This window comes from Bufo gargarizans, chromosome 8, assembly GCF_014858855.1.
Source record: "Bufo gargarizans isolate SCDJY-AF-19 chromosome 8, ASM1485885v1, whole genome shotgun sequence".
Classification (NCBI taxonomy): domain Eukaryota; kingdom Metazoa; phylum Chordata; class Amphibia; order Anura; family Bufonidae; genus Bufo; species Bufo gargarizans.
The window spans coordinates 26,691,947-26,715,425 of NC_058087.1; the positions used below are offsets into that span (position 1 = coordinate 26,691,947).

General features: G+C 46.1%; 1 protein-coding gene across 6 annotated transcripts in view; it reads right to left on the reverse strand.

Moving 5' to 3' along the window:
- CCNT2 (cyclin T2) overlaps positions 1 to 23,276 on the reverse strand; it is a 73,781-nt gene extending 50,505 nt beyond the window's left edge. For 4 of the 6 annotated variants that reach the window (XM_044303978.1, XM_044303975.1, XM_044303976.1 and 1 more), the window contains exons 1-6: positions 23,067 to 23,276; positions 16,556 to 16,637; positions 5,475 to 5,603; positions 4,665 to 4,725; positions 4,304 to 4,366; positions 4,130 to 4,175 (exon numbers count right to left, since the gene is read on the reverse strand). In XM_044303978.1, the coding sequence (XP_044159913.1) occupies positions 4,130 to 4,175; positions 4,304 to 4,366; positions 4,665 to 4,725; positions 5,475 to 5,603; positions 16,556 to 16,637; positions 23,067 to 23,224 (539 nt within the window). In that variant the 5' untranslated portion in view covers positions 23,225 to 23,276. Of the gene's footprint in view, positions 1 to 4,129; positions 4,176 to 4,303; positions 4,367 to 4,664; positions 4,727 to 5,474; positions 5,604 to 16,555; positions 16,638 to 23,066 lie in introns of those variants that run through there. The other 2 variants (XM_044303979.1, XM_044303980.1) reach the window with 2 other exon arrangements.
- Positions 23,277 to 23,479: the final 203 nt, after the last annotated feature.

Here is a 23,479-nt window from a genome sequence, read left to right on the forward strand (position 1 = left end):
GAATAAACCTTTTTGTTACTTTTTCTACTTCTGGATGTGCCGTGGAGTTTATCAATTATATATATTTTATATTGTTATATGTTATGAAGACAACATGTATCCAGTATATTATATATATTTCTCATTAGGAGAATATTCGTTTCTAAAAGTGTCTGTAAAGATGTGTGTTTTGTAACAATTAATCACATCTTTGGTATGACGGGAGGTACTGATTTCTCTGAGAAAACAAGGCCATTCATATCATTACGGTCCATAGATCAACAGTGTGAGAAACATTCAGAGAGACGCCTAGAGGTCTGTCTCTAATTGCTACAAGTGTCAGAATTAATCCCTGTAGCTTTGAATTAAAGCTTCTAAGGTCAAATGTATAGAATACGTTTTATTCAGACTTACATAAGTTAACCCTTTATACTATGATGCAAATAGCTTATACAGCAGTGCCACCTAGGTTTGAGTAGGCGACATAACAGAAGCAAAAGTGCATTCTAGGGTAAGGTTATGATGTCACACTTTTTTTTTATCAACGGTCACACCCATCCGACAATGATTGGAAAGTTCCAAACTAGGAAGGTGCGTCTAACTGATAAATTTGTGGTCATAAACCACACAAAGGGAAGACAAGTGGAGCTCTCTAAAGAGGTCTATCAAGATGAAAGCCATGATGAGAAGCGCTATGATGGACCACCCAGCTTTCCTAGGAGCAGAAGTGAGATTCGTACTAGGACTTGGTAAGAGACACAGAGAATGATATTTCATTTTATTAAGACTAATTTGATAGTGTGGGTGAAATTATACCATCTAGATTGGCGAATAAATGAATTAATCGATCATCTCCATATTGAGATGTAGTCTTAGGATATTGTGAGGCTTCATTCTACCTGCAGAAGAATCAAGCCTCAATCTAGCAAAGCATTGTGTTTATTTAGGCTACTTTCACACTTGCGGCAGGACAGATCCGACATGCTGTTCACCATGTCTGATCCGTCCTGCGGCTATTTCGCCGCTCCGTCCCCATTGACTATAAGGGGGACAGGGGCGGAGCTCCGGCGCAGCACGGCGAAAGCCGCCGGACTAAAAAGCCTGACATGCAGTAATTTTAGTCCGGCGGCCTTTCGCCGTGCTGCGCCGGAGCTCCGCCCCCATTATAGTCAATGGGGACAGAGCAGTGGTCCGGCGAAATAGCCGCAGGACGGACCAGCATGTCTGATCTGTCCTGTCGCAAGTGTGAAAGTAGCCTTACTTATATATGTTTATAACATTGTAAGGGTACTTTCACACTAGCGTTTTTCTTTTCCGGCATGGAGTTCCATCACAGGAGGCTCTATACCGGAAACAAACTGATCAGTTTTATCCCCATGCATTCAGAATGGAGAGTAATCCGTTCAGGATGCATCAGGATGTCTTCAGTTCAGTTGTTTTTGACTGATCAGGCAAAAGATAAAACTGTAGCATGCTACGGTTTTATCTCCGGCGAAAACTGAAGACATGCCTGAATGCCGGATCCGGTGTTTTTTCCCATAGGAATGTACCCAAAATACCAGAATGCCGGATCAGTCCTTCCGGCCTGCGCATACGCAGACTGGGAAAAATGTGGGGAAAAAAATACAAGACGGATCGGTCTGTCCGCATGATAAGCGGAGAGACGGATCCGTCCTTGCAATGCATTTGTGAGACTGCTCCGCATCCGGATCAGTCTCACAAATGCTTTGTCAGCGGCAGATCGGGGGATCCAGCGGCCAGTTCTGACAACGGAACTACCCGCCGTATCACACTGCCGCAAGTGTGAAAGTAGCCTTACCAATAAACCTGTGTATTATTGTATAATGGAGAACTACATGTTTATCATTAACGTCATCTCACGTCAAAAATAACTTATTTATCTGAGGAAATAGTCGGACTCAGATGTGAATTGTATCAATTAGGTTGTCTACAATTCACCAGGTCATGATTTTAAGAATTTGTGACCATTTTTTTATTGGTTATTTTTATAACCATAATTAATCATTCTTGATTGAATTATTACTTCCCGACACTGCAGTAAGGGTAGAGAGGGGAGGCAACCAGTTGGAGGAGGTGTACCAGAACAGACTCCCGCTATCCAATCAATGCTGCCATTTTCAGACTGGTTACCTCCCCTCTGTACCCTTACTGCAGACTGCTAGCAATTCATTCATAACTTCTAGTAGAAATAAAAGGAATAGCACAACAGAGAGCTATAAGAATAGATGCTCCAAAATATTACATGAAGAATGCATGGAGCTATTAAAACAGACATGTCAGGAGAGGGGACAGGTCCTCTTTAAACATTCCTTTAAAAAAAAAGAAAAAAAAGAAGTGTTCCTCAACTCTGGTCCTCAGGGCCCACCTGTTGGTCATGTTTTCAGGATTTCCTTAGTATTCAGCAGGTGATATAATTTTTGTCTATGCAACAGGACTTAACACAGGTATTTATTCTATGGGATATTCTCAAATCATGACCGGCAGGTGGGGCCTGAGGAACACCAATGTAAAGGGGTGGCTCCATCAGGACAAGCCCTGTCTATATGGCCTACGAGCCCCAGAGCTGCTAACAATAAGTGGCTCTCACTCCAGTAGATTCAGGTCGGCCATGTAGTAATATTACTGTAAAGCTCCCATATTACAGGTGCCTCCTGTAAGAAGACAACCTACTTATGAACCTAAGAAAATGCAAAGCCATTATTTACTATGCCTGTAAAGTAGGAACAAGTACAAAAACTTTTATTAAACTTACAATGATAAAAATTGTTACATATCCATACATATAAATGAGCAGCACAATGCCACACTAGTCAGTGTTTACAATTTGCACTATGCACTTTATATTGAATTGACTGTTAGCCGTGTAAGAATATACTCTGCACGGTTTGTGATTATCTATTGTTATTTGTTTTACAACAGACCAATTAACGTTATCCTGTGTGGCATTGTGCTGCTCATTTATATGTATGGATATGTAACAATTTTTATCATTGTAAGTTTAATAAAAGTTTTTGTACTTGTTCAAACTAAGCTGTTCTGAGTCCAGTTTTGGTTTAAAATACGTAATTGCTCGAGAACAGCGTTTATACCGCTATGCCTGTAAAGTAGTAATACAAAAAAAAAAAAAAAGGCAAAGAGAATGTACATGAAGCCATTTCAAACCAACTAAACCAAATATCAGTCAACATATTTCTGGACACTTCCACATACAACTATTAAAATAAACCGCCAAGAGAACAGAACGTAGATAAGGAGCTTTCAAAGGCAAAAGATTAAAATGCAAAATTAGTTCAGGTCAAAAAACATAAGCGTGCAGACACCCCCCGACAAGCTGCTGCAGGATGGGCACAGGGCACGAAAGACGCCAATGATAAATCCTAAGGCCCATCGTGCAGGAGCAATGTGGGAGATTCTCATCCTCTGGGAAATCAAGGCAAAATGGCGACACCATCCAATGAGAATATGAATCGGTCACTGCTTAAAATAAATAAATAAAAAATACAGAAATGGCCGCTGTTTAACATATAGCCAATCTCCTGGAAAAAGAAAGAAGAGTTAATTATTAACCTCGAGGAGTACATGCTGCAGGACGTTCACACTGTAGAGCATTTTTTCTGAATCTGGATTCTGAGTCTCAATATGAAATATGTAAAAGATGAATATCGGACTTTTAAACGCTTCATCTTTGCTGTATAGTTGGTTTGAAAAGAATCTCAATACATAGTACTTAGCAATTGCATCTTGAGAAAGTATTGCCAGTTAAAATTTAGAGTTTAATCTATCGTGTGATGTGGTTTTTAGGTAGAAATTCAAGTATCGTTATACTTACCAAGATGCTCTAGGGTAATTTTAGTTCTTTAGATGCTATTCGGGGCTACCAGTTTAGTAAATGCACTCAGAATCAAGAAACTGATCAGAAAGCGACACTACGTTTTCTTCTTGTGCAATCCTCCCCTGTGTGTCAAAGGCCAGAACACAGCGCGAGTGTTAGACACAGGGAAGAGACCGGGCCATGGAGGCAGCCCAGACCCCCCCCGTGCACGTAGGCTGGTAAGACACAGGAAGGGGACCCTGCAGTAAAGAAAGGTATAGTGTGCTATGACAGTGCAACAAAGGTTCGGATAACCACCTGTTGGTAGCCATGAAATAGGAGGTCTGTGCCAAGTCCTTGCTTGCTGCAAAAGAAAACAAAACAGGGGTTATATATCGGGAGGGCACAGACGTGGCGATGAATATCACAAATACCAGTGCCATAAATAGAAAAAAAAAAAAAAACAGCATAGTACTAATCAGGATAACAAACCTCTCACTAATTGGGTGCACTTAACGACATCTGTGTGGGGATGTTCAATAGTGATCTCGAAGCCTGTGGAAGACAGATAAGGGCGACTTTAGAAAAATTCATTACTGGAACCAATACTCTAACAGCAACTAGAATTACATTGCTGCTGAGGAGCCGTCCAACAGCCAGGGGTACATGCATTACTACGCCATTTCCACAGCAGACAGGGTGCCCAGGGTCGTATACACTATGCAACCCCCGCTGTCATTATCCAACACACATATAGTGCTAGACGTGTTCTTGACTGAAATTTTAGGTGGGATACGAGAGTCTCTGTGATCAAATGGGTGAATCAGTACAGTCAGGGAGGTATAATAAATACCTAAGGTCTGCAGCAGGACAGTTTCAAGTATAACCAGCTCTTGAGCTTGCTGTAGGTAAGCCCTAAAAACCAACGACAAGCATATTCAATCACTCATGAAGCAATAACTGTGTGAAATCAACACAAAGCACAGATTTTCTAACATCAAACTAAATGCAAACACAAAATGAGCAGAGCTGCCGCTGCTTTGTGGTGCACCAGGGAGGGCAGATTAAAGGTGGTGGCACATTTCTTTAAATGGGTTTTCCAAGGACACCAATGCAGCAGAGATACAAGGAGGCCGAGGTGCGAGCAGTAGCTTCTAGTCACAGCAAGACCTCAGCACACGTCTTATCAGCGGCTTTTGTGGGTGCACATCCCCTTTCAGACCCCTTTCCCCCCGAGGTGTCGGTAAATAACTTGTATCAGTAGTTTGGAGACAGCACACCAAGGACAGCATATAGCTTCAATTCAGTATTTATTTTACCAGTGGTACAATCTCATAGTGACATTTATTGCTTATTGCAACGTTTCGGGCCCAATTTGGTGGCCTTTATCAAGCTGAGAAGGCCGGTCATAAGACTTCCACGCCGTGGTGCTCACAGGGGCTTCTCAAACAGCTGATCGGTGGGGGTCCCAGGTGTCAGACCCCCCACCGATCAGATACCGATGACCTATCCTGAGCTTACAGACGCATCTCCACCAGACTCTACATTAGTGACAAATTGTCAGCAGGGAGACTGGTAAAAATTAAAGGCTCATCAATTACGTATGTTGTCAGACCACAGACGTTACCGCTGCTGTAGACACGCATTCAGGAGCTCCACTTACATCGCTTTTTGTATCCAGCAGTGGATCGACTGGATTAAGACAAGCATGACATACTTTAATGACATGTTCAAGTTTACGAGGCTGTTCCTCCACTTTAGCAGCCAGGAACAATGCAGTAGGAGACATTATCTGCGGAGAAGAATAATAATGGAATAAATGACGGCCTCTCCACCTGTGCTTTACAGCACACAAACGAGCGATTAGCCTATCCCTCATTATCAATCACAGAAGAGATTATATTCTCAGCGAGCACAAAATAAAGAGGAAATAGTATTCTGATTGACAGATCTGCACCGCACACATACAGTTAGGTATTACAGATAAGACTCATTAGTATATTTTATACCGATGATGTATCCGCAGGATAGGCCATCTATATCGCACAGATCAGCTGTTTACAAGTAGCTCCAGAGCTATACGGGTCTGTCCATTGTGTAGTGGATGGCAGAGCTATTTCTAAACAGCTGATCAGCAGGACAGCGATCAGATACTGCTGGTCTAGCCTCAGGATAAGGGTCCATTCACACATCCGTAAGTGTTTTGCGGATCCACAAAACACGGACACTGGCAATGTGCATCCCGCATTTTGCGGACCACACATCTCCGGCACTATAATAGAAAGTGCCTAGGACATGTTCTATTTTTTTCGGGAACGGAATTGCAGACCTAGTGTGGCCCCATAGAAATGAATGGGTCCACAATTCTGTTCCGCAAAATGCGGAACAGAATTGCGGACGTGTGAATGGAGCCTAAGCCACATTATAACAGGAATGGACAACAGCCTTCACCCCAACACTCTATGGATTAATTTAAATGTACCCTTTAGGCTACTTTCACACTTGCGTTCGGGATTCCGCTTGCGAGTTCCGTTTGAAGGCTCTCACAAGCGGCCCCGAACGGATCCGTCCAGCCCCAATGCATTCTGAGTGGATGCAGATCCACTCAGAATGCATCAGTTTGGCTCCGCTTGGCCTCCGTTCCGCTCAGCAGGCGGACACCCGAACGCTGCTTGCAGCGTTTGGGTGTCCGCCTGGCCGTGCGGAGCCAAACGGATCCGTCCAGACTTACAATGTAAGTCAATGGGGACGGATCCGTTTGAAGTTGACACAATATGGTGCAATTTCAAACGGATCCGTCCCCCATTGACTTTCAATGTAAAGTCTGGGCGGATCCGTCTGACTAACAATTAGACTTAGAATTTTTTCTAAAATATAATGCAGACGGATCCGTTCTGAACGGATCCCATCGTTTGCATTATAGGAGCGGATCCGTCTGTGCAGACACCAGACGGATCCGCTCCGAACGCAAGTGTGACAGTAGCCTTAAAGAGCTTAAAATTCACAGAACACAGTAACGCTGGATTCACATCACGTTTTTGTCTTCTGGTCCCACTGAAACTGCCGGATAGGAGGCAACTCCAACCAAGGCCGTTTAATTCCCTAGATGCCGCGGGTCATACCGACCATGGCATCTAGACAGTTACATAGAAGTTTCCTATCACCATTGGTTCCCCGTGAAGAAAATGGATACCGATGCATTATAAAATCTACGTTCCAAAAAAGAACAAAGTTAATATCAAAAAAATAAACCTTTCTATAAAAATAAAAAAATTGGATTTGATTTTGAAAAGATACAAAAAACCCACACAAAGATAACATGGTAAACCACACCTTGAACAAAATGAAAAAGGCAGAAGATGATGTTGGAATAGCTTTTTTTCCCATTACCGCATGCCAAAAAATAAGTTATAAGGCACTGTTAATCGGATGGTCAGCGCTATATACATGAGCTAAGCAAGTTTTAGGCAAAAACAAAACATTTCCTTATTTCCCTAGTTTTGTTCTGGCCCCTTTGTTGACGTGCAGTTGCAGAGCTGTGGGGGCGTGTAACAATTGCTTCCCTGCCTGCAGTCTGAGTGCTGGGATACTCGTGTGGGACTACAAGTCCCTGCAATACAGTGACATTACTGATACACAAAGGATCGTCCCCCTAGCAGAAGAGTACAGAGAGGCCTCCTCCAGTCTGTCAGCTCTGTGTCTGCAAGGTGAGGAGGGAGGATCCTGTGCACAGTATTTGTCTCATCAGTGCGGAGGGCAGACGGCTCAGCCAAACGGGCTATGAAGGGGACGTGACCAGCAGATCAGACAGTGCAGGGACAGAAGCTGACGTCACAGGTCACGTGATGCTAAGTAGAAGAACTAAGCCGCTGTAGGAAGTGAATTGAAACCCCCCCTTACATTTGGTTAGTTAGAAACATACAAAGAACAACTTGGACAACCCCCTTTAATAGATAAGTTATATGTATCGCAAAATTACGTCATTAAAAACTACAAGTTGACCCAAAAAACAAGCACTCCTACAGCTAAAGAAAAAAAAAAACTGCCCGGCATGTTCCCTGCAGCAGTCGCTGGAGAGGAAAGGTAGTTTTACATGGCTTGTGACAACTCCTAGAGCAGCTCTCCATTCTGGCCCAGAGGAGTCGGGGGAGCCCGCTATGATGCGCAAAGGGCCTAAAAGGACAAAGGACAGGGGTTGCCTTTATGAGACATCCCCTTATCTCGTTACCGCCACCCTTCACTGTCATTTCACTACATACGTAAAGGTCTTGTGCGGACGCTTCCGATAGCTGCACCTGCTACCAGGCAGCCGACCCAACTCCCCGGGGAGTCTGGCAGCCTCCCTACTGAATAATAGCATTCACACAGAAAATCTGGATTTGCAATCTTAAGACGATTACAGAAAATATTTCAAGAGCTAAAAAGATTCCTGATTAATTTGTTCAATGCTCATTGCACTACTAAAAGTTAAAAGGGGTTGTCCAGGGTCAGAGCTGAACCCGGACATAGCCCCTTCTTTACTCATCCAGCATGAATGAGTGGAGCATTTTTTGCTCCGATGCTCCCCACACAGTACGATAGGCAGAGGCTTTCACCTAGCAGTGAGCCTGGTGACATCACCGGCACAAATGGGAGGTCTAGAGCGCTGCCCTAGCCTGTAAAAACAGCCGAGAGCAGCGCTATAGACTGCCCATTAGTGCCAGAGACGTCACCAGGCTCACTGCTAGGTGAAAGCCTCTGCCTATCATACTGTGAGAAGCCAGATACATCACACCGGTAGTGAAGAAAAAGCCTAAGCCCTGCGCCACAACGCACAGGGCAAGGTGGACCATCGGAGCTAGAAATGCCCCATTCATTCAAGAGATTATGTCCGGATTCAGCTCTGAACCTGGACAGCCCCTTTAAAGGGGTTTTCCGGTCAATAGACATTGATGGCCCATTCTCAGCATAGGTCTTTAATATCCACTAGGTGGGGGGTCTTACACATTGCAACCCCCCTGCCGATCAACAGTTCCAAAGCTCCAGAACTTCACAGCTCTGTCCATCATGTGGGGGATGGACCACTGCAGCCAATCACGGACTCGGCACACCCGGAAAGCCTCAGATTCTCTCGGCTTCTTTTTGAAAACCCCATCCACCGATACTGTTCTACAATTGTAATACATGCAGTGCAGAATCCACAACTATCCCACCAGGCCTCATATGCATCTGTTCAACGGGTCTGTGAAAACCACAGTCTGCATGAGGATGCCATCCCTCTGTGGTCCGTTTTTCACTGATTCATTGCATTAAAAAATTGACACAAACATTATAAATAAAAATACTGGTCCAAAAAAAAAAAAAAAAAGTCTTAAATACCTTATAAATTTTGTGCAAGAGTTACATCATCAGATCACACACGGCAGAGCGCGTCTCAATGCCGGCTATACATATTATTGCAGCTGTCTTTTGAGGACACTAATTGCTGGGAGGTATACAGCAGTAAACCACCCCCCACCTCTCAGCAGGAAACCTCTTTTGATGGCTGCTTTCTTTTGAATAAAGGCATATTTAAGAAGGTAGAAGATTACAATGTGAAGGAGTAGACCCGCCATATGGGCAATTCACTTAACTTCTGTGTATACCCCTAAAACAAGGACAACTCAAGGTGGGCTCAAAGGGGTTGTCCGGTTTCTTATATTGATGACCTATCCTCCGGGTAGGTCATCAATATCAAATAAGTGGGGGTCCCACTGCCCGCACACCTGATCAGCTGCTTGAGAACATACCGCTTTTCACGGTTTACCTGGGAAGGAGCAGTTGTGGTTACGTTCTGTCCCATTCAGGTGAATGGGACGGCAGAGCTGTAATTCCACCGCTCGCCTCTGCGATATCAATAGCAAGCAGGTAAACAGTGGCGACAATGGCAGGGGTGTCGTGAACCGGACCTCCACCGATCTGATATTGACGACCCTATCCTGAGGATAAGTCATCAATATAGGAAACGCGACAACCCCTTTAAAGAGGACCTGTCTCCACGAAATGCAACACAATCTGCAGGCAGCAGTTATAGAGCAGGAAGAGCTGAGCAGACCGATACAGTTTTGTGGGAAAAGACTCAGCAACAGTTGCCATTTATCCATTGAAATCTCTGCAACTTCTGACTTCATTACGGGAGTTGATGTCAGTGACGGACAGCTACCTCTGTATACACGTAAGGACGCTTTACACTGGCTGATTCTCGGACAGATAATTGTTCACAAGCGTCCATAGGAAGACTCGTTAGCGATTATCTGGAAGTGTAAAGATGCCGCCGATATCCCGCTGAAATCACTGGATTTCAACATGCTTGATCCCTAGTTCCCAAGGGAAATAAGCCCCTGCAATGAGTCTGCCCATGGGCTTACTCCCATTTGGAAATGCATGCACTCAGTCAAACTGAACGTGCATGTGTTCAGCAGAGTCTGGAAAAACAACTGATAGCTTTTGAACGGTGTATGGTCCCTTAAATGGGTTTTCCAAGTGTTTTTTTAGGCTACTTTCACACTAGCGTTAATATTTTCCAATATTAAAGATTCATCATAGGGTCTCAATAGCAGAAAAACCGCAATTAGACTTACCGGTAATTCCGTTTCCTTGAATCCACCATGACGGCCCACATTGAGATTGACCCTTGACCTCTGTAGGGGCAGGAACACATAGAGAGTTTAAGAACCCCCCACCCCTCCACCTCCTCAGTGCTTCACAATTACCCGAAAAGGTGGAACAAACGTAAAAGGATATTGATTCATACCCTTAAACTCCTGCATGAATATGCAACATAAATCCAAAAAATCTTTTTTTTTTTTTTTTTTTTATATTTTATATATGTTTTTTTTTTTTTTTTTTTTTTTTTTTTTTTTTAGGGACGGGGAATAGTATGGGCCGTCATGGTGGATTCAAGGAAACGGAATTACCGGTAAGTCTAATTGCGGTTTTTCCATTTCATCCACCATGACGGCCCACATTGAGACATATCAGATAACTAAATGGGTGGGGATATCGCCTGTAGAACCTTCCGGCCGAAAAGAGCTTCATTTGCGTCCGGAAGATTAAGACGATAGTGTCTTACGAAAGTATTAGCACTAGACCAGGTTGCGGCTTTACAAATCTGGTCCAGCGAGACCCCTCCTTTCTCGGCCCAAGAGGAGGATGTGGCCCTAGTAGAATGGGCTTTAACATTACCAGGACAGGGTTTGTTCTGGATCTTGTAGCAACATTCAATAGTGGATTTGATCCATCTAGCTATGGAAGACCTGGCTAACTTCTTTCCTTTATTCTTCCCTGAAAACTGAATAAGGAGATTGTCGTCCACCCTAAAATCTCTGGTAGAATCCAGGTAACGGATAACTATGTCCCTGACGTCCAGGAGATGTAACCTATCACTAGACCCTGCCTGATCGGACCTAGGGATAGAGGGTAGGAAGATCTCCTGCTCTAGATGGAAAGGAGAGACTACTTTGGGGAGAAAGCCTGGGTCGAGAGTTAAACGGATGTGATCCTTGTTAATTTGGAGGTAGGGCTCTCTACATGATAAAGCCTGGATCTCCCCGATGCGTCTGGCTGAGGTGATGGCGATCAGAAAGGCAGTCTTAAAGGAAAGGTGTTTTAGAGAGATCTCCGATGAAGGTGCAAAAGGAGGTTTTGTTAAGCCCTCTAGTACGGTGTTAAGATCCCAGGTCGGAATTCTGGATCTCAGGGAGGGTCTCAACCTAGCAACCGCTCTGAAGAACCTCCTGATCCATCTGTGGTTGGCCAGGCTACAGTCATAGAAGGAGCTTAGGGCAGAAATTTGGACCTTCAAAGTACTAGGTCTAAGGCCTAACTCAAGGCCGCACTGTAGAAAGTCCAAAATTCTGTTGATGGGAGGAGAGGTGGTGTCTGGGCGCTCAACTCCTAACCAGGAACAGTATTTCTTCCAGATCTTGAGGTAGATGGAGGAGGTCACCTTTTTCCTACTTGCCCTCAGAGTACATATCACTTTTTCCGAAAGTCCTCTGCTTCTTAGTGTCTCGCTCTCAGGATCCAGGCTGACAGCTTGAACATGCCTGGGTCTGGGTGAAGAAGAGGGCCCTGGACTAGAATGTCCCTCTGGAAGGGAATCTCCCACGGATCCTCCAGCGATAGCTGTCTTAGGGTGGAGAACCAACTTCTCTTTGGCCATAGAGGGGCTATCAGGATGAGAGTAGTCGGTTCCTCCAGAAGCTTCTGGACAATCCGAGGTAACAGTGGTATTGGGGGAAAGGCGTAGGCTAGTCTCCAATTCCAATGTATTGATAGAGCATCTATTGCCCATGGATTGTCCCCTGGGTTTAGGGAGCAGAAACAGTCTACCTGCGCATTTTTCCTGGTGGCGAATAGGTCTACCTCTGGACAGCCCCACCTTTCTGAGATCTTTTGGAAGATCTTCCTGTTCAGAGACCATTCTCCTGGGTCTACTGTCTCTCTGCTCAGAAAGTCTGCTACTGTGTTCTCGCAGCCCTTTAGGTGGATGGCGGACAGAGATAAAGTGTTTACTTCTGCCCAGGAGAAAATTCTTTTTGCTATCTCGCCAAGAGGCCGTGATCTTGTTCCCCCCTGGTGACGCAGATAGGCCACCGTTGTGGTGTTGTCTGACATTACTCTTAGATGTTGTCCTTTTAGAAGGCACTCTCCTTTTAGTAAAGCTTCCAGGACTGCGTAAAGCTCTCGGTAGTTGGAAGATCTGTCTCTTATTTCGGCAGGCCAGGTACCCTGTAGAAGATGATCTCCTATCTTTGCTCCCCAGCCTCCGAGGCTTGCGTCCGTAATTACCTGAATGACGGGATGATTCCGCCACTGAAGGCCCCCTAGCAGCCTTCTTTTTACTTTCCACCAGTCCAAATCTGTTTTTACAGACTGAGGGATACGAAAGACCCTGTCCAGGCTTAACTGTTTTCCGTCCCAGATAGTTAGGATCCAATTTTGGATTATTCTTGTGTGGCTTTGGCACCAAGCCACCGAGGGGATGCAGGCCGTTAGGCTTCCTAGGAGACTCATGGCCTTTCTGATGGAGCAGTTGCGAGCCTTCTGGAATGTTCTGACTTTCTCCATCAGGGCAGTAGCTTTGTCCTGAGGGAGGAAGGTCATCAGCCGAGACGAATCTAATTCCACGCCCAGGAACTTTATTCTTGTGGACGGGGTTAGGGTGGATTTTTTTATATTTATAATCCATCCGAGGCTCCTTAAGAGTTCCGAGAATCTTTGGGTTGCCGAAAGGTTTTCGGATTCTGTCTTGCCCAGGATTAAGAAGTCGTCGAGATAAGGTATAATTGTGATATATAGACCTGTCTGGACCTCTTAGAGCGAACCTTAAATACTTTTGGGAAAGATGATGGATGGGGACGTGGTAGTAAGCGTCCTTCAGATCGATTGACGACATGAATGCTCCTTTTGGGATCAGAGGGATTGTGGATGGGATGGTCTCCATCCTGAACCTCCTGTATAAGATAGACCTGTTTAGGGGTTTTAAGTTTATTATCGTGCGAAAGGATTGATCTGGTTTTTTTACTAAAAAAAGACTGGAATAGAATCCTCTTCTTTCCTCTGGTATAGGAACCTTTCGTATTACCCCTAGCTCTAAGAGGTCTTGGACGCCCTGCCAGATTTTCGGGAGATCTGATCTGCTCTGAGATGTGATGCAGTATCTTTTTGGGGGGACTGATGTGAACTCTATCCTGTAGCCCTGGGAGATTATATTTAGCACCCAGGGATTTGAAGTTACCCGACTCCAGGAGGATAGAAAACCCATCAGTCGCCCCCCTACCCTGGCGTCATTGCTGCTTCGGTTGCCTATTCTGGGGATTGAGGATAAAGCCTCTTCCTCTCCCCCCTTTTGGATAACTCCATCGGCCAGACTTCCCTTTCCCCCTGTAGGATCTCTGCTGGGGTTGGTACTGCCGAAAGGGCTTCTTCTTTGGTTCTTTGTCCTCTGGAAAACCCTTCTTCTTGTCTGCTGCGCCCTCTAGGATTTTATCCAGAGTGGGGCCGAAGACAAATTCCCCTGAAAAGGGGATAGAACAAAGCTTGGCCTTGGATGCCTTGTCTCCGGACCAGGCTTTCATCCATAAAGCCCGACGGGCAGCATTAGAAAGGGCAGCATCCTTGGCGGAAAATCTGATTGACTCTGCCGATGCATCGGCTAAAAATGCCGTGGCGGAGCGGAGAAGGGGGAGAGATTCCCTGATCTCTTCTCTTGGAGTCTTGTTCTTCAGATGTTCGTCTAGTTCTCCAAGCCATATATACATTGCTCTGGCAACGGATGTGGCGGAGATGTTAGTTTTTACCCCAAACATCGCCGCTTCCCAGGATTTCTTAAGAAGGCCATCTGCCTTTCTATCCATAGGATCACTTAGCTGAGAGGAATCCTCAAAGGGTAGGGCGGTCTTTTTTGCTACCTTGGATACTTGCAAGTCGACCTTAGGCGTCTGGTTATATATTTTACTTTCAGACGGGTCAAAGCAGAGCCTATTCCTGAATTCTTTAGGAACGCCAAGTCTCTTCTCTGGATCTGACCATTCCTCTAATATCATCTCCTTTATATTTTCATTGATGGGGAAAACAATAGGAGACCTAGCTCTAAGGCCCCCAAACATCTCATCCTGAACCGTACGGGGTTTAGGAATATCTTCAATACCCATGGTGGACCTGACTGCTCGGAGCAGCTCTTCCATTTCTTTAGCGGAAAAGAAGTATCTTTTATCCTCCTCCAGAATCTCTCCGTCCGACAAGGGTTCCTCATTAGGAAATTGTCTGGATGAGGCAGAGGCCACTTCAACCTCTTCACCCTCAGAGGAAGAAATAACGGATATTTTACGCTTCTTAGAAGGGATGGGGTCGCTGGCAGGAGTAGATAAGGAGGCTAAAGAGGACTTAATCTCATCAGAAATAAAGGACTTCATCTCCGAGAGTATATCTGGTTGCTCCGCTTTCCAAATCTCCGAAGTGCAAGGTTTGCATAGTCGCTTTTTATAATTTTCGGGGAGACGCTTGGAACAAGCACAGCATTTTAAGGGCTTTGTTTTAGATTTTAATTCCTTGCTGCCCTGCAGAAGGAAGCAACCAGATAACCCAGCATCAGTAATTCAGATTTACAAGAACTGAAATATATACCCCCCCGAAGGGGACTCACTGTGCTGGAGGCAGAAGGATCGGGACCTTCCTGGCGGGGAGCAGGTGTCTCGGACATCGCGGTGTGACAGGAGAGGTGCTGAGAGGAACCGCGGTCTTCTTTTTAAATTTCCCGGCGTCTGACGTCATCAAGCTGCGCCCTGCATGACGGCGAAGGCCTGCGCCGCACTAGCCTACCAAGAGAGGCGTGCGTCGCCCGGCCCGCCCATAGAGACGCTCCATGCGTCGCACCTGCTCCCCCTGCCGGACGCTGGAGCTCGGTCCTCCGGAAGGAAAAGGACGCCGAGCGCCGCGCGTGCTGAGAAGCCGGCACCTTCGACTGCGTCCACAAGGAGGGAAGGAAGTCAGAAGGTATGGGGAGGACCACAGGCCTCGGCATAAGCCAAGACGAGGGTCCTCGATGCTCCTAGCTGGCCAGCCTTGGCCCCTGCCGCGGGAGGCCAGCTGGAGAACCTGTAAGAAAGATACGGTTATTTCATCCTCCATGAAGGAGGAACTCTCCACGTGTTGGCCCCTGTAGGGGCAGGAAAGCACTGAGGAGGTGGAGGGGTGGGGGGTTCTTAAACTCTCTATGTGTTCCTGCCCCTACAGAGGTCAAGGGTCAATCTCAATGTGGGCCGTCATGGTGGATGAAATGGAAAAAAAAGCTTCCGTTTTGACCCCATTCATTGTCAATGGGAACAAAATGTAAATGAACAGAATGGAAAGCTCCAAAATGCATTCCGTTCCATCCTCATACCGGAGAGCAGCATGCTGCGGTTTTCTTTCTGTCATGGTATGCAGAGACCCACAATGCAAGTCAATGGAGTTCATGATGGATCCGTCTTGGGTATGTTAAAGATAATACAACCGGATGCATTCTGAACGGATGCAGATGGTTGTATTATCAGTAACGGAAGTATTTTTGCTGAACCCTGCCAGATTCAGCAAGAACGCCAGTGTAAGAGTAGCCTTAATTATGACCTATCCTCTGGATGGGTCATCGGTATCTGATCGGTCCGACACCCGGGACCCCCGCCAAACAAGTGTTTGAGAAGGCAGCATCGCCCAGAGTAGAGCTGCGGCCTTCTCCATTTTTTCCTAGGCCAGTGACGACTGGCTCTGCGATAGTCGGACCCCCACCAATCAGATACTGATGATCTATCCAGATGACAGGCACCATCTGCACAAGATGGACCCCATCCCTGCAAGGGAAAACAAGACAAAGATGAACATGAAGCATTTCACACATTTATTGCCTGACCACCAGTGCTTTTCAAGAGACATACAAGATTAAGATCTGAGAAAGGTCCTTCTCGAGTCGGACAGGCGAGTTCTCTTTCCAGGGGAATGGAGGAGTACACCGGGCATTCTATAAAACGCACAGAGTCATCACCTCTGGTCCCCGGGGGGTTATTTTTACACAAAGACAATAACCTATCAGCATATTTTTTAGGATACTGGATGAAACTGTTTAAGAGGTAACCCACATATCGGGGTGCAGCCCGAGCCCCCCACTGATCATACTTCTATGACACATCATGGTTTCCTTAATTCACTCACATTACCATCAGCAGAAAGGCTGGCGAGGGTACTTACATTTCTGTTGTATTTGGTAAAAGAATGATGCATATAGAAGCGGTGCATGTAAACAATGGCAGTGTTGATGGTGAGCTGGGATCTGGAGCATCGGATTAAGGAAAGCAATCGCAGGCTTGGAAGGAAACATGAATAACAAAGGAACCTCACACACCTTCATAGTGTGCATAGTGTGAACAGGGGGCATGAAGATGAGTCACTAAAAACAATCATCTTAATCATTTCTCGTTAGCTATGTAGATGTCAGGCACCAGTGGGGCCTCAGCGCATGTTCCTGTTCTATCAAACAGAGCAATAACATAACATAGTACAAACACCTTAAATATATGCGGAAAGGGTGGATACAAATCAATGATTTTTTTAAATATAAAATCAGATTTTTTTTAATATAAAATGCTTTTTGATGAAAATATATTACCATCCAAAGGTTATTCCATCATGAAATAAAAATTAGTTTTTTAATTATGTAGAATAAGGCTGTATATGTTTAATTTTTTGGGTAAATAAATTCCATTAATCCATTCACAATGGGAGGGAAGAAATGCAAATGAGCTCTTAACAAGCTTTGCCTCTAATGCCACCAGATGTAAGGCAGCTATCCTATAAGTCAGTGTTTCCCAACCAGTGTGCCTCCAGCTGTTGCAAAACTACAACTCCCAGCATGCCCGCACAGCCAAAGGCTGTCCAGGCATGCTGGGAGTTGTAGTTTTGCAACAGCTGGAGGCACACTGGTTGGGAAACACGGCTATAAGTCAATATTCAGCTCTTAAAATAAGCCTTGAGACATGACTTGGATATTAAATAAGCCAGCACCTCATCTGCAGACAGCTGTTTCGGGGTGACTGCCCCTCATCAGTGTACAGCAGAGAGTACTGGCTTAACTGGGTAGGAGGCCTGTGTCCGAAACAGCTGTCTGCAGATGAGGTGCTGGCTTATTTAATATCCAAGTCATGTCTCAAGGCTTATTTTAAGAGCTGAATATTGACTTCTAGGATAGCTGCCTAAGAGCGACTAACACATTGGGGTTCAGGGGTGCACACAGAATTTCTCCAGTTGTGTCTGTTTATGTACCCGAGAACAGAGCACATTAAAATGGAGTTCAGCCCCTACAGAGGCTGGCAGCCGCTCAACCCTTGGATCACTTTAAAGGGGTTGTCCCATCTCACTAGGAAACGTCACCAATGTGACCTCTGGGATCGGCACCTATCTCCAGCCCAGGGCCCCCAAAGTAAGCAAGCACTGCCACCCTTCATTAACTTCTATAGCAGGCATCCTCAAACTGCGGCCCTCCAGCTGTTGTAAGACTACAACTCCCACAATGCCCTGCTGTAGGCTGATACCTGTAGGCTGTTTGGGCATGCTGGGAGTTGTAGTTTTGCAACATATGGAGGGCCAAAGGTTAAGGATGCCCGTTCTATAGGATTGCCGAAAACAACTGAGCACTGTCGCTTCAGAACTCCATTAGAATTGAATGTGGTGCATCCCCTCCTTCACTTTGGGGCCCCACCTCTGGGACCTGGACCTATCCGACATTGGTCAGGGAGAGTTGGGACCCATTCTAGTTTAACCACCTAACTGTTTTGCCCCAGTCCAGCTTCAGCAGTGGGAAAAGTAGCTAACTGGAGGGGAGGGCTGCTTTAGATGCTGCTATCTCCCAGTCTTGTTTGAAAGCTGACATTCCAGGCTTTCAGACAATACCAGAATGCCAGCAATATGTTCAGTACAGGGGAAGATATCACTGATAGAAATCGGGATGCTGTGAATGCAGCTGAAAGTGAAAGTAAAAACTGATTTTTACCTGCGATTATACCCGATTATATTCTCACAGTGCTTTCTCCTCTGTTGCTGCTGCTTGTACGAAAGCCTGGACTGTCAGCTTTCAAATGAGACCAGTTACATGTTTCTAGCTGCTAGCATTCAGGAGATAGCAGCATCTAAAGCAGCCCTCTCCCTCCAGTTAGCCACTTTTCCCACTGCCCAAGCTGGACTCAGGCAAAACAGTTAGGTGGTTAAAGGGAACCTGTCACCGGGATTTTGTGTACAGAGCTGAGGACATCGGTTGCTAGATGGTCGCTAGCACATCTGCAATACCCAGTCCCCATAGCTCTGTGTGCTTTTATTGTGTAAAAAACACGATTTGATACATATGCAAAATAACCTGTCCCTGACTCATCTCACGTACAGGACTCATCTCGGGTTAATTTGCATATGTATCAATTTTTTTTTTTTTTACACAATAAAAGCACACAGAGCTATGGGGACTGGGTATTGCGGATGTGCTAGCGGCCATCTAGCAACCCATGTCCTCAGCTCTAGACACAAAATCCTGGTGACAGGTTCCCTTTAAGGAAGTCATACCCACAGCTGAGAACTCCACGACTCTTGAAAACTACAACGAAGTCACGACTGACTGATTTATACACGGACGCCTTGCAAAAGACATTAGCTACAACAGCGTGGACCAGGGACAGATTGGGACACTAATGTTCCTATTGGTGACCACAGCAATGCTGTAAAGGATACATCATGGGGCGAGCACTTACCGGCATGTCTCCGCTCACATTTCTCACAAGCTCTTTGTATAATGAAAGAAGAGATCTGATCAGTCGCTAAGATCAACAACCGTCATATCACTTGCACTAGTTTTAAAGGGGTTGTCCAGCGGTATTCAATTTTTTGTATACTGCTCCCAGTGGGTTAGAAATAAAAGAAGCCGTCCTCACCGATCGACAGACGCTCTCCACTTCCTGGTCCCGACTTGACAAGCAGGAAAGACCTGATTAGACAATCAATGGGCGCAGGAGTGACCGGTGGAGCGCGTCTTTCTGGCATTGTGTGTCGAGCTGGGACCAAATAGTGGAGAATGGCAGGGATCAGTAAGCGCTGAAGCAGCAGCAGGGATCAGTGAGGACAAGCATTGCTGACCCACTGTGAGCCACATATAAAAGGAAAATACCTCCGGACAACAACCTCCTGAAGAAATCCTCCCGATAATGTTCCTGCTATTTGATGCACTCTGCAAGATCAAGGATCAGGGTAAGAGCTATGTCTTGTATCCTCCTTGCCCTGCTATCAAGGAGGCGCCTGTACAGACCTCACTCTCCGCTCTGTCTCCTCATCCAAGTATAAAATAACCAACAGAATGTCAGAGACAAATATACATTTGTTGAGCATATTTCAAAGGGAACCTGTCACCAGGACTTTGTGTATAGAGCTGAGGACATGAGTTGCTAGATGGCCGATAGCACATCCGCAATACCCAGTCCCCATAGCCCTGTGTGCTTTAATTGTGTAAAAAAACGTTTTGATACATATGCAAATTAACCTGAGATGAGTCCTGTCCCAGAGAGGAGTCCAGCACCGCCCCGCATCCTCAGAATCTCCCCCTTGCTCCCCATCAGAAAGCTAGAGCTCCGTAATCTCGCGATGCGCGAGCTAGCGCATGCGCAGTGTCATCATAGTGTTCCTTCCCTGTACTGGCATCAGCTTCAGGGAACGGTGCATGCACTAGCTCGCGCATCGCGAGATTACGGCACTCTAGCTTTCTGACGTCGGGGGGCAAGGAAGAGATTCTGAGGATGCAGGGCGGTGCTGGGCTCATCTCAGGTTTATTTGCATATGTATCAAATCAATTTTTTAACGCAATAAAAGTACACAGAGATATGGGGACTGGGTATTGCGGATGTGCTAGCGGCCATCTAGCAACCCGTGCCCTCAGCTCTATACACAAAATCCGGGTGACAGGTTACCTTTATATCACTAGGATATGCCACCAATATCAGATAGGGATAAGTCCCACACCGCTCTCACCAAAACAAATGCCCCAAAACTTAGAGAGCTCGACTGTCTCCAGCAGTCCCATAGAAATGAATGAAGCGGTGGCTGCGCTTGCGCAGTTCACACTTCATTAATTTCCATGTCACCACTAAAAATAACCAAGAGTCCTCACTCAGCTATTTTCCGAACTCCCATAGAAAAAAAATGGAGAGCATGCTGCGTATGGGCTCTGTCCCTCACTCTTGGGGCTCATGCTCACGAACGTATGTATTTTCCGGTCCGCAAAAAATTCGGATGACGTCCGTGTGCATTCCATATTTTGCCAAACGGAACGTCTGGCCCCTAATAGAACAGTCCTATCCTTGTCCGTAATGCGGCAATAATAGGACATGTTCTATTTTTTTGCAGAACGGACACAGAATGCAAGTGGGGTAACTTCCTTTTTATTTTTGTGGACCCCTTTGAAAAAAAAAAAAAAGCATGGAACGGACACAGAAAGAAAATACTTTGTGTGCATGGGCCCTTACAGGTGGGACCCACACCTATCTGACTTTGATGACCTATCCTACAGCAGGGATCAGCAGCCCCCGGCACTCCAGCTGCTGTGCAACTACAACTCCCAGCATGCACACTTACTCGACTGTTCTTGTAACTCCCATAGAAGTGAAAGGAGGACTGGAGGTCTCTGATCCCTGTCCTAGAGATATGCCATCAAAGTCTGATATGACACAACCCATTTAAAAGGGATTAGGTCAAGCTTTTAAAGCATCGCCTGTCTAGGGGCTACGCATCGGATCAGTGGGAGTCTGACCGCTGGGACCCCCAATGATCATGAGAATGCCATTAAACAAACAGAAAGGTGGGACACGCTCGTGCTGCCACTCCATTCCCTCAATGGAATGCCAGCGACAACTGAGTAGAGAGCTCAGGCATTTCCGAGAATAAGTTAGACCCGCACAGCTGACAAGTCTGATCATTTAGTAGTGGTCTCTGATGTGCGGCTTCACTACAAGTCCCAGCATGCTATGACAACCATGAGAGCTGAGATAGGAACCAACAATACTGACATTCAGAAGATGCCCCTTCTACAGCAAGAACCCCCAGAATTTTCTGGGCTGATACCAGGAAACAATACATTAAAATGTTCCAAAAATCAGACTATAAATCCCAATAACCATCACTGTTACCGCCATAGACTTGAAAATCATTATAAAAGGATCAGAAGACTAGTCCAATAACTCCCCCTCAGGGGACACACAGACAGCGTCAGGGGCTTGATCACCATCGTCTAATAACGGACACGTCATGTATTTGTACATCGCGGCTGAGACTAGGCCTGACGTTCAATCGTCACGTGGATCAGCTGCAATACTAGATCTAACCAATAAACAAAGAGGGCGCCATTTCCAGACAAAAAAATCAAAACCTTTTACCTCTGGGTAAATTCACAAGACCGCAAAAAAATATGGACGTCGTCCGTGTTGCATACTTTTTTTTGCAGACCCATTGGAACAATGCCTATTCTTGTCCACAAAATGGAGAAGGATAGGACATGCGCTGATATTTTTTTGTGACCGTATTGAAATTATCGGGTACTAAATCATCTTTTGCGGCTCGGATGGGGACCGAAACTATGATCGTGTGAACGGCAGAGCATCCTAAAAATATTCCAATAGAGATACAGCGTCCGCTCCCCCATTTTCCTCCATGATAAGCAGAGACATGTCTGGTCTATGAGGTACATATGATAGCATGAAATTACCAATAGAGGGTAGGGCGCATCACAGAAACTCACTATAGTATTAGGTGGGGGAGGGGTTCCCTCAGGTGAAAAAAAAAAACATGCCTGCTATCCTCTAGAAACCGCATCACGTCTGGTTATGAATTGGGCCGAGCTTCAACACCACACATCACCTACAGACAAACGGGGGCGCTGGTTCTGAAAGAAAGCAGCCGCGAGTCTTCTGACTTCACATAAAAATAAAAACAATAACAAATACTGGATGTCAGACCATCTACGGTGCCAGCTTTAAACTACTACGGGGCGACTCAAGGACCCCCCCCCCCCCCCCAATCCTTTGTATGGGATCTACACAAGGATAGGGGGAGGATCAGAGCCCCCAATAAATAAAACTGGAATTCCTCTGCTGTATGAATACAGGGGCAACTACAGCAGAAGCAATGAATAAAAATAATCTTTAGTGGAAACAAACACTAAAATGTCTAAAAGATTATATTATATATATATATATATATATATATATATATATATATATATATATATAGAGAGAGAGAGAGAGAGAGAGAGAGAGAGAATTCAAGTTGACAATGCTGCAGAAAGTAGAAACCTAGAAGCCAATGGTAAAATTGAGATTTTTTTTTTAAAAAGAAAACTAAAAAGAAAAACTAAATATTCCCGTTTTTGCAGAGATAAAACCTCAGAGGCGGCCCCTGGGGAGGAGCAGGTGCGGAGCTCCCCCGAGGGACCCGCAGGGAGGAGGCCGCAGTTGCCGGCACACTCTGCCATGTTCCCAGCGGCCCGAGCCGCAGACAAAGAGCCGGCCGGGGCCTCCTCCTCCCCGCGAAGGACACAGGCAGCCGCCCCGGCTACATCACAGCAGCAGGCCTCGCCCCTCTCCTGCACGATCCCCCCTGAGCCGCCGTCTCCTCAGCGGCCGGCATGGCTAGGCTTCCCGGCCGGCACTAGGCCGCAGGTGACTGACGAGAAGGATACACGTTGAGGCGCTGCCCCATGTCCTGGACGAGATTGGCAGCTTGCTGCCGGTACGACAGTTCCTTGTCGGCCTCCATCCCGCAGCGCCTCGACGGGCTGTTCTCCAGCTGCTCCCGGGTGAAGAACCAGCGAGGACTCGGCGCTCGGCAGTCCGCCATCACCGTCTGCCGCCGAACCCCAGTGCGTCACAATCACCGGAACTGACGTAAGCCTGAGCCGGAAGCGCTTCCCCTCACGTAACCCGCGCGTCAGTCCCTTTCTCTGTGCGTGTAGTGCGCGGCGCTGCCTGACTGCCCGGATACATAGCAACCCCTAGCAACAGTCGGGTGACCACGCCTACTGGGAGGGCTTTACGCCTTCTCGTTTACATAAGAAAGCACTTCCATGCGCTTGACTGAGCGCAGGCCGCAGTT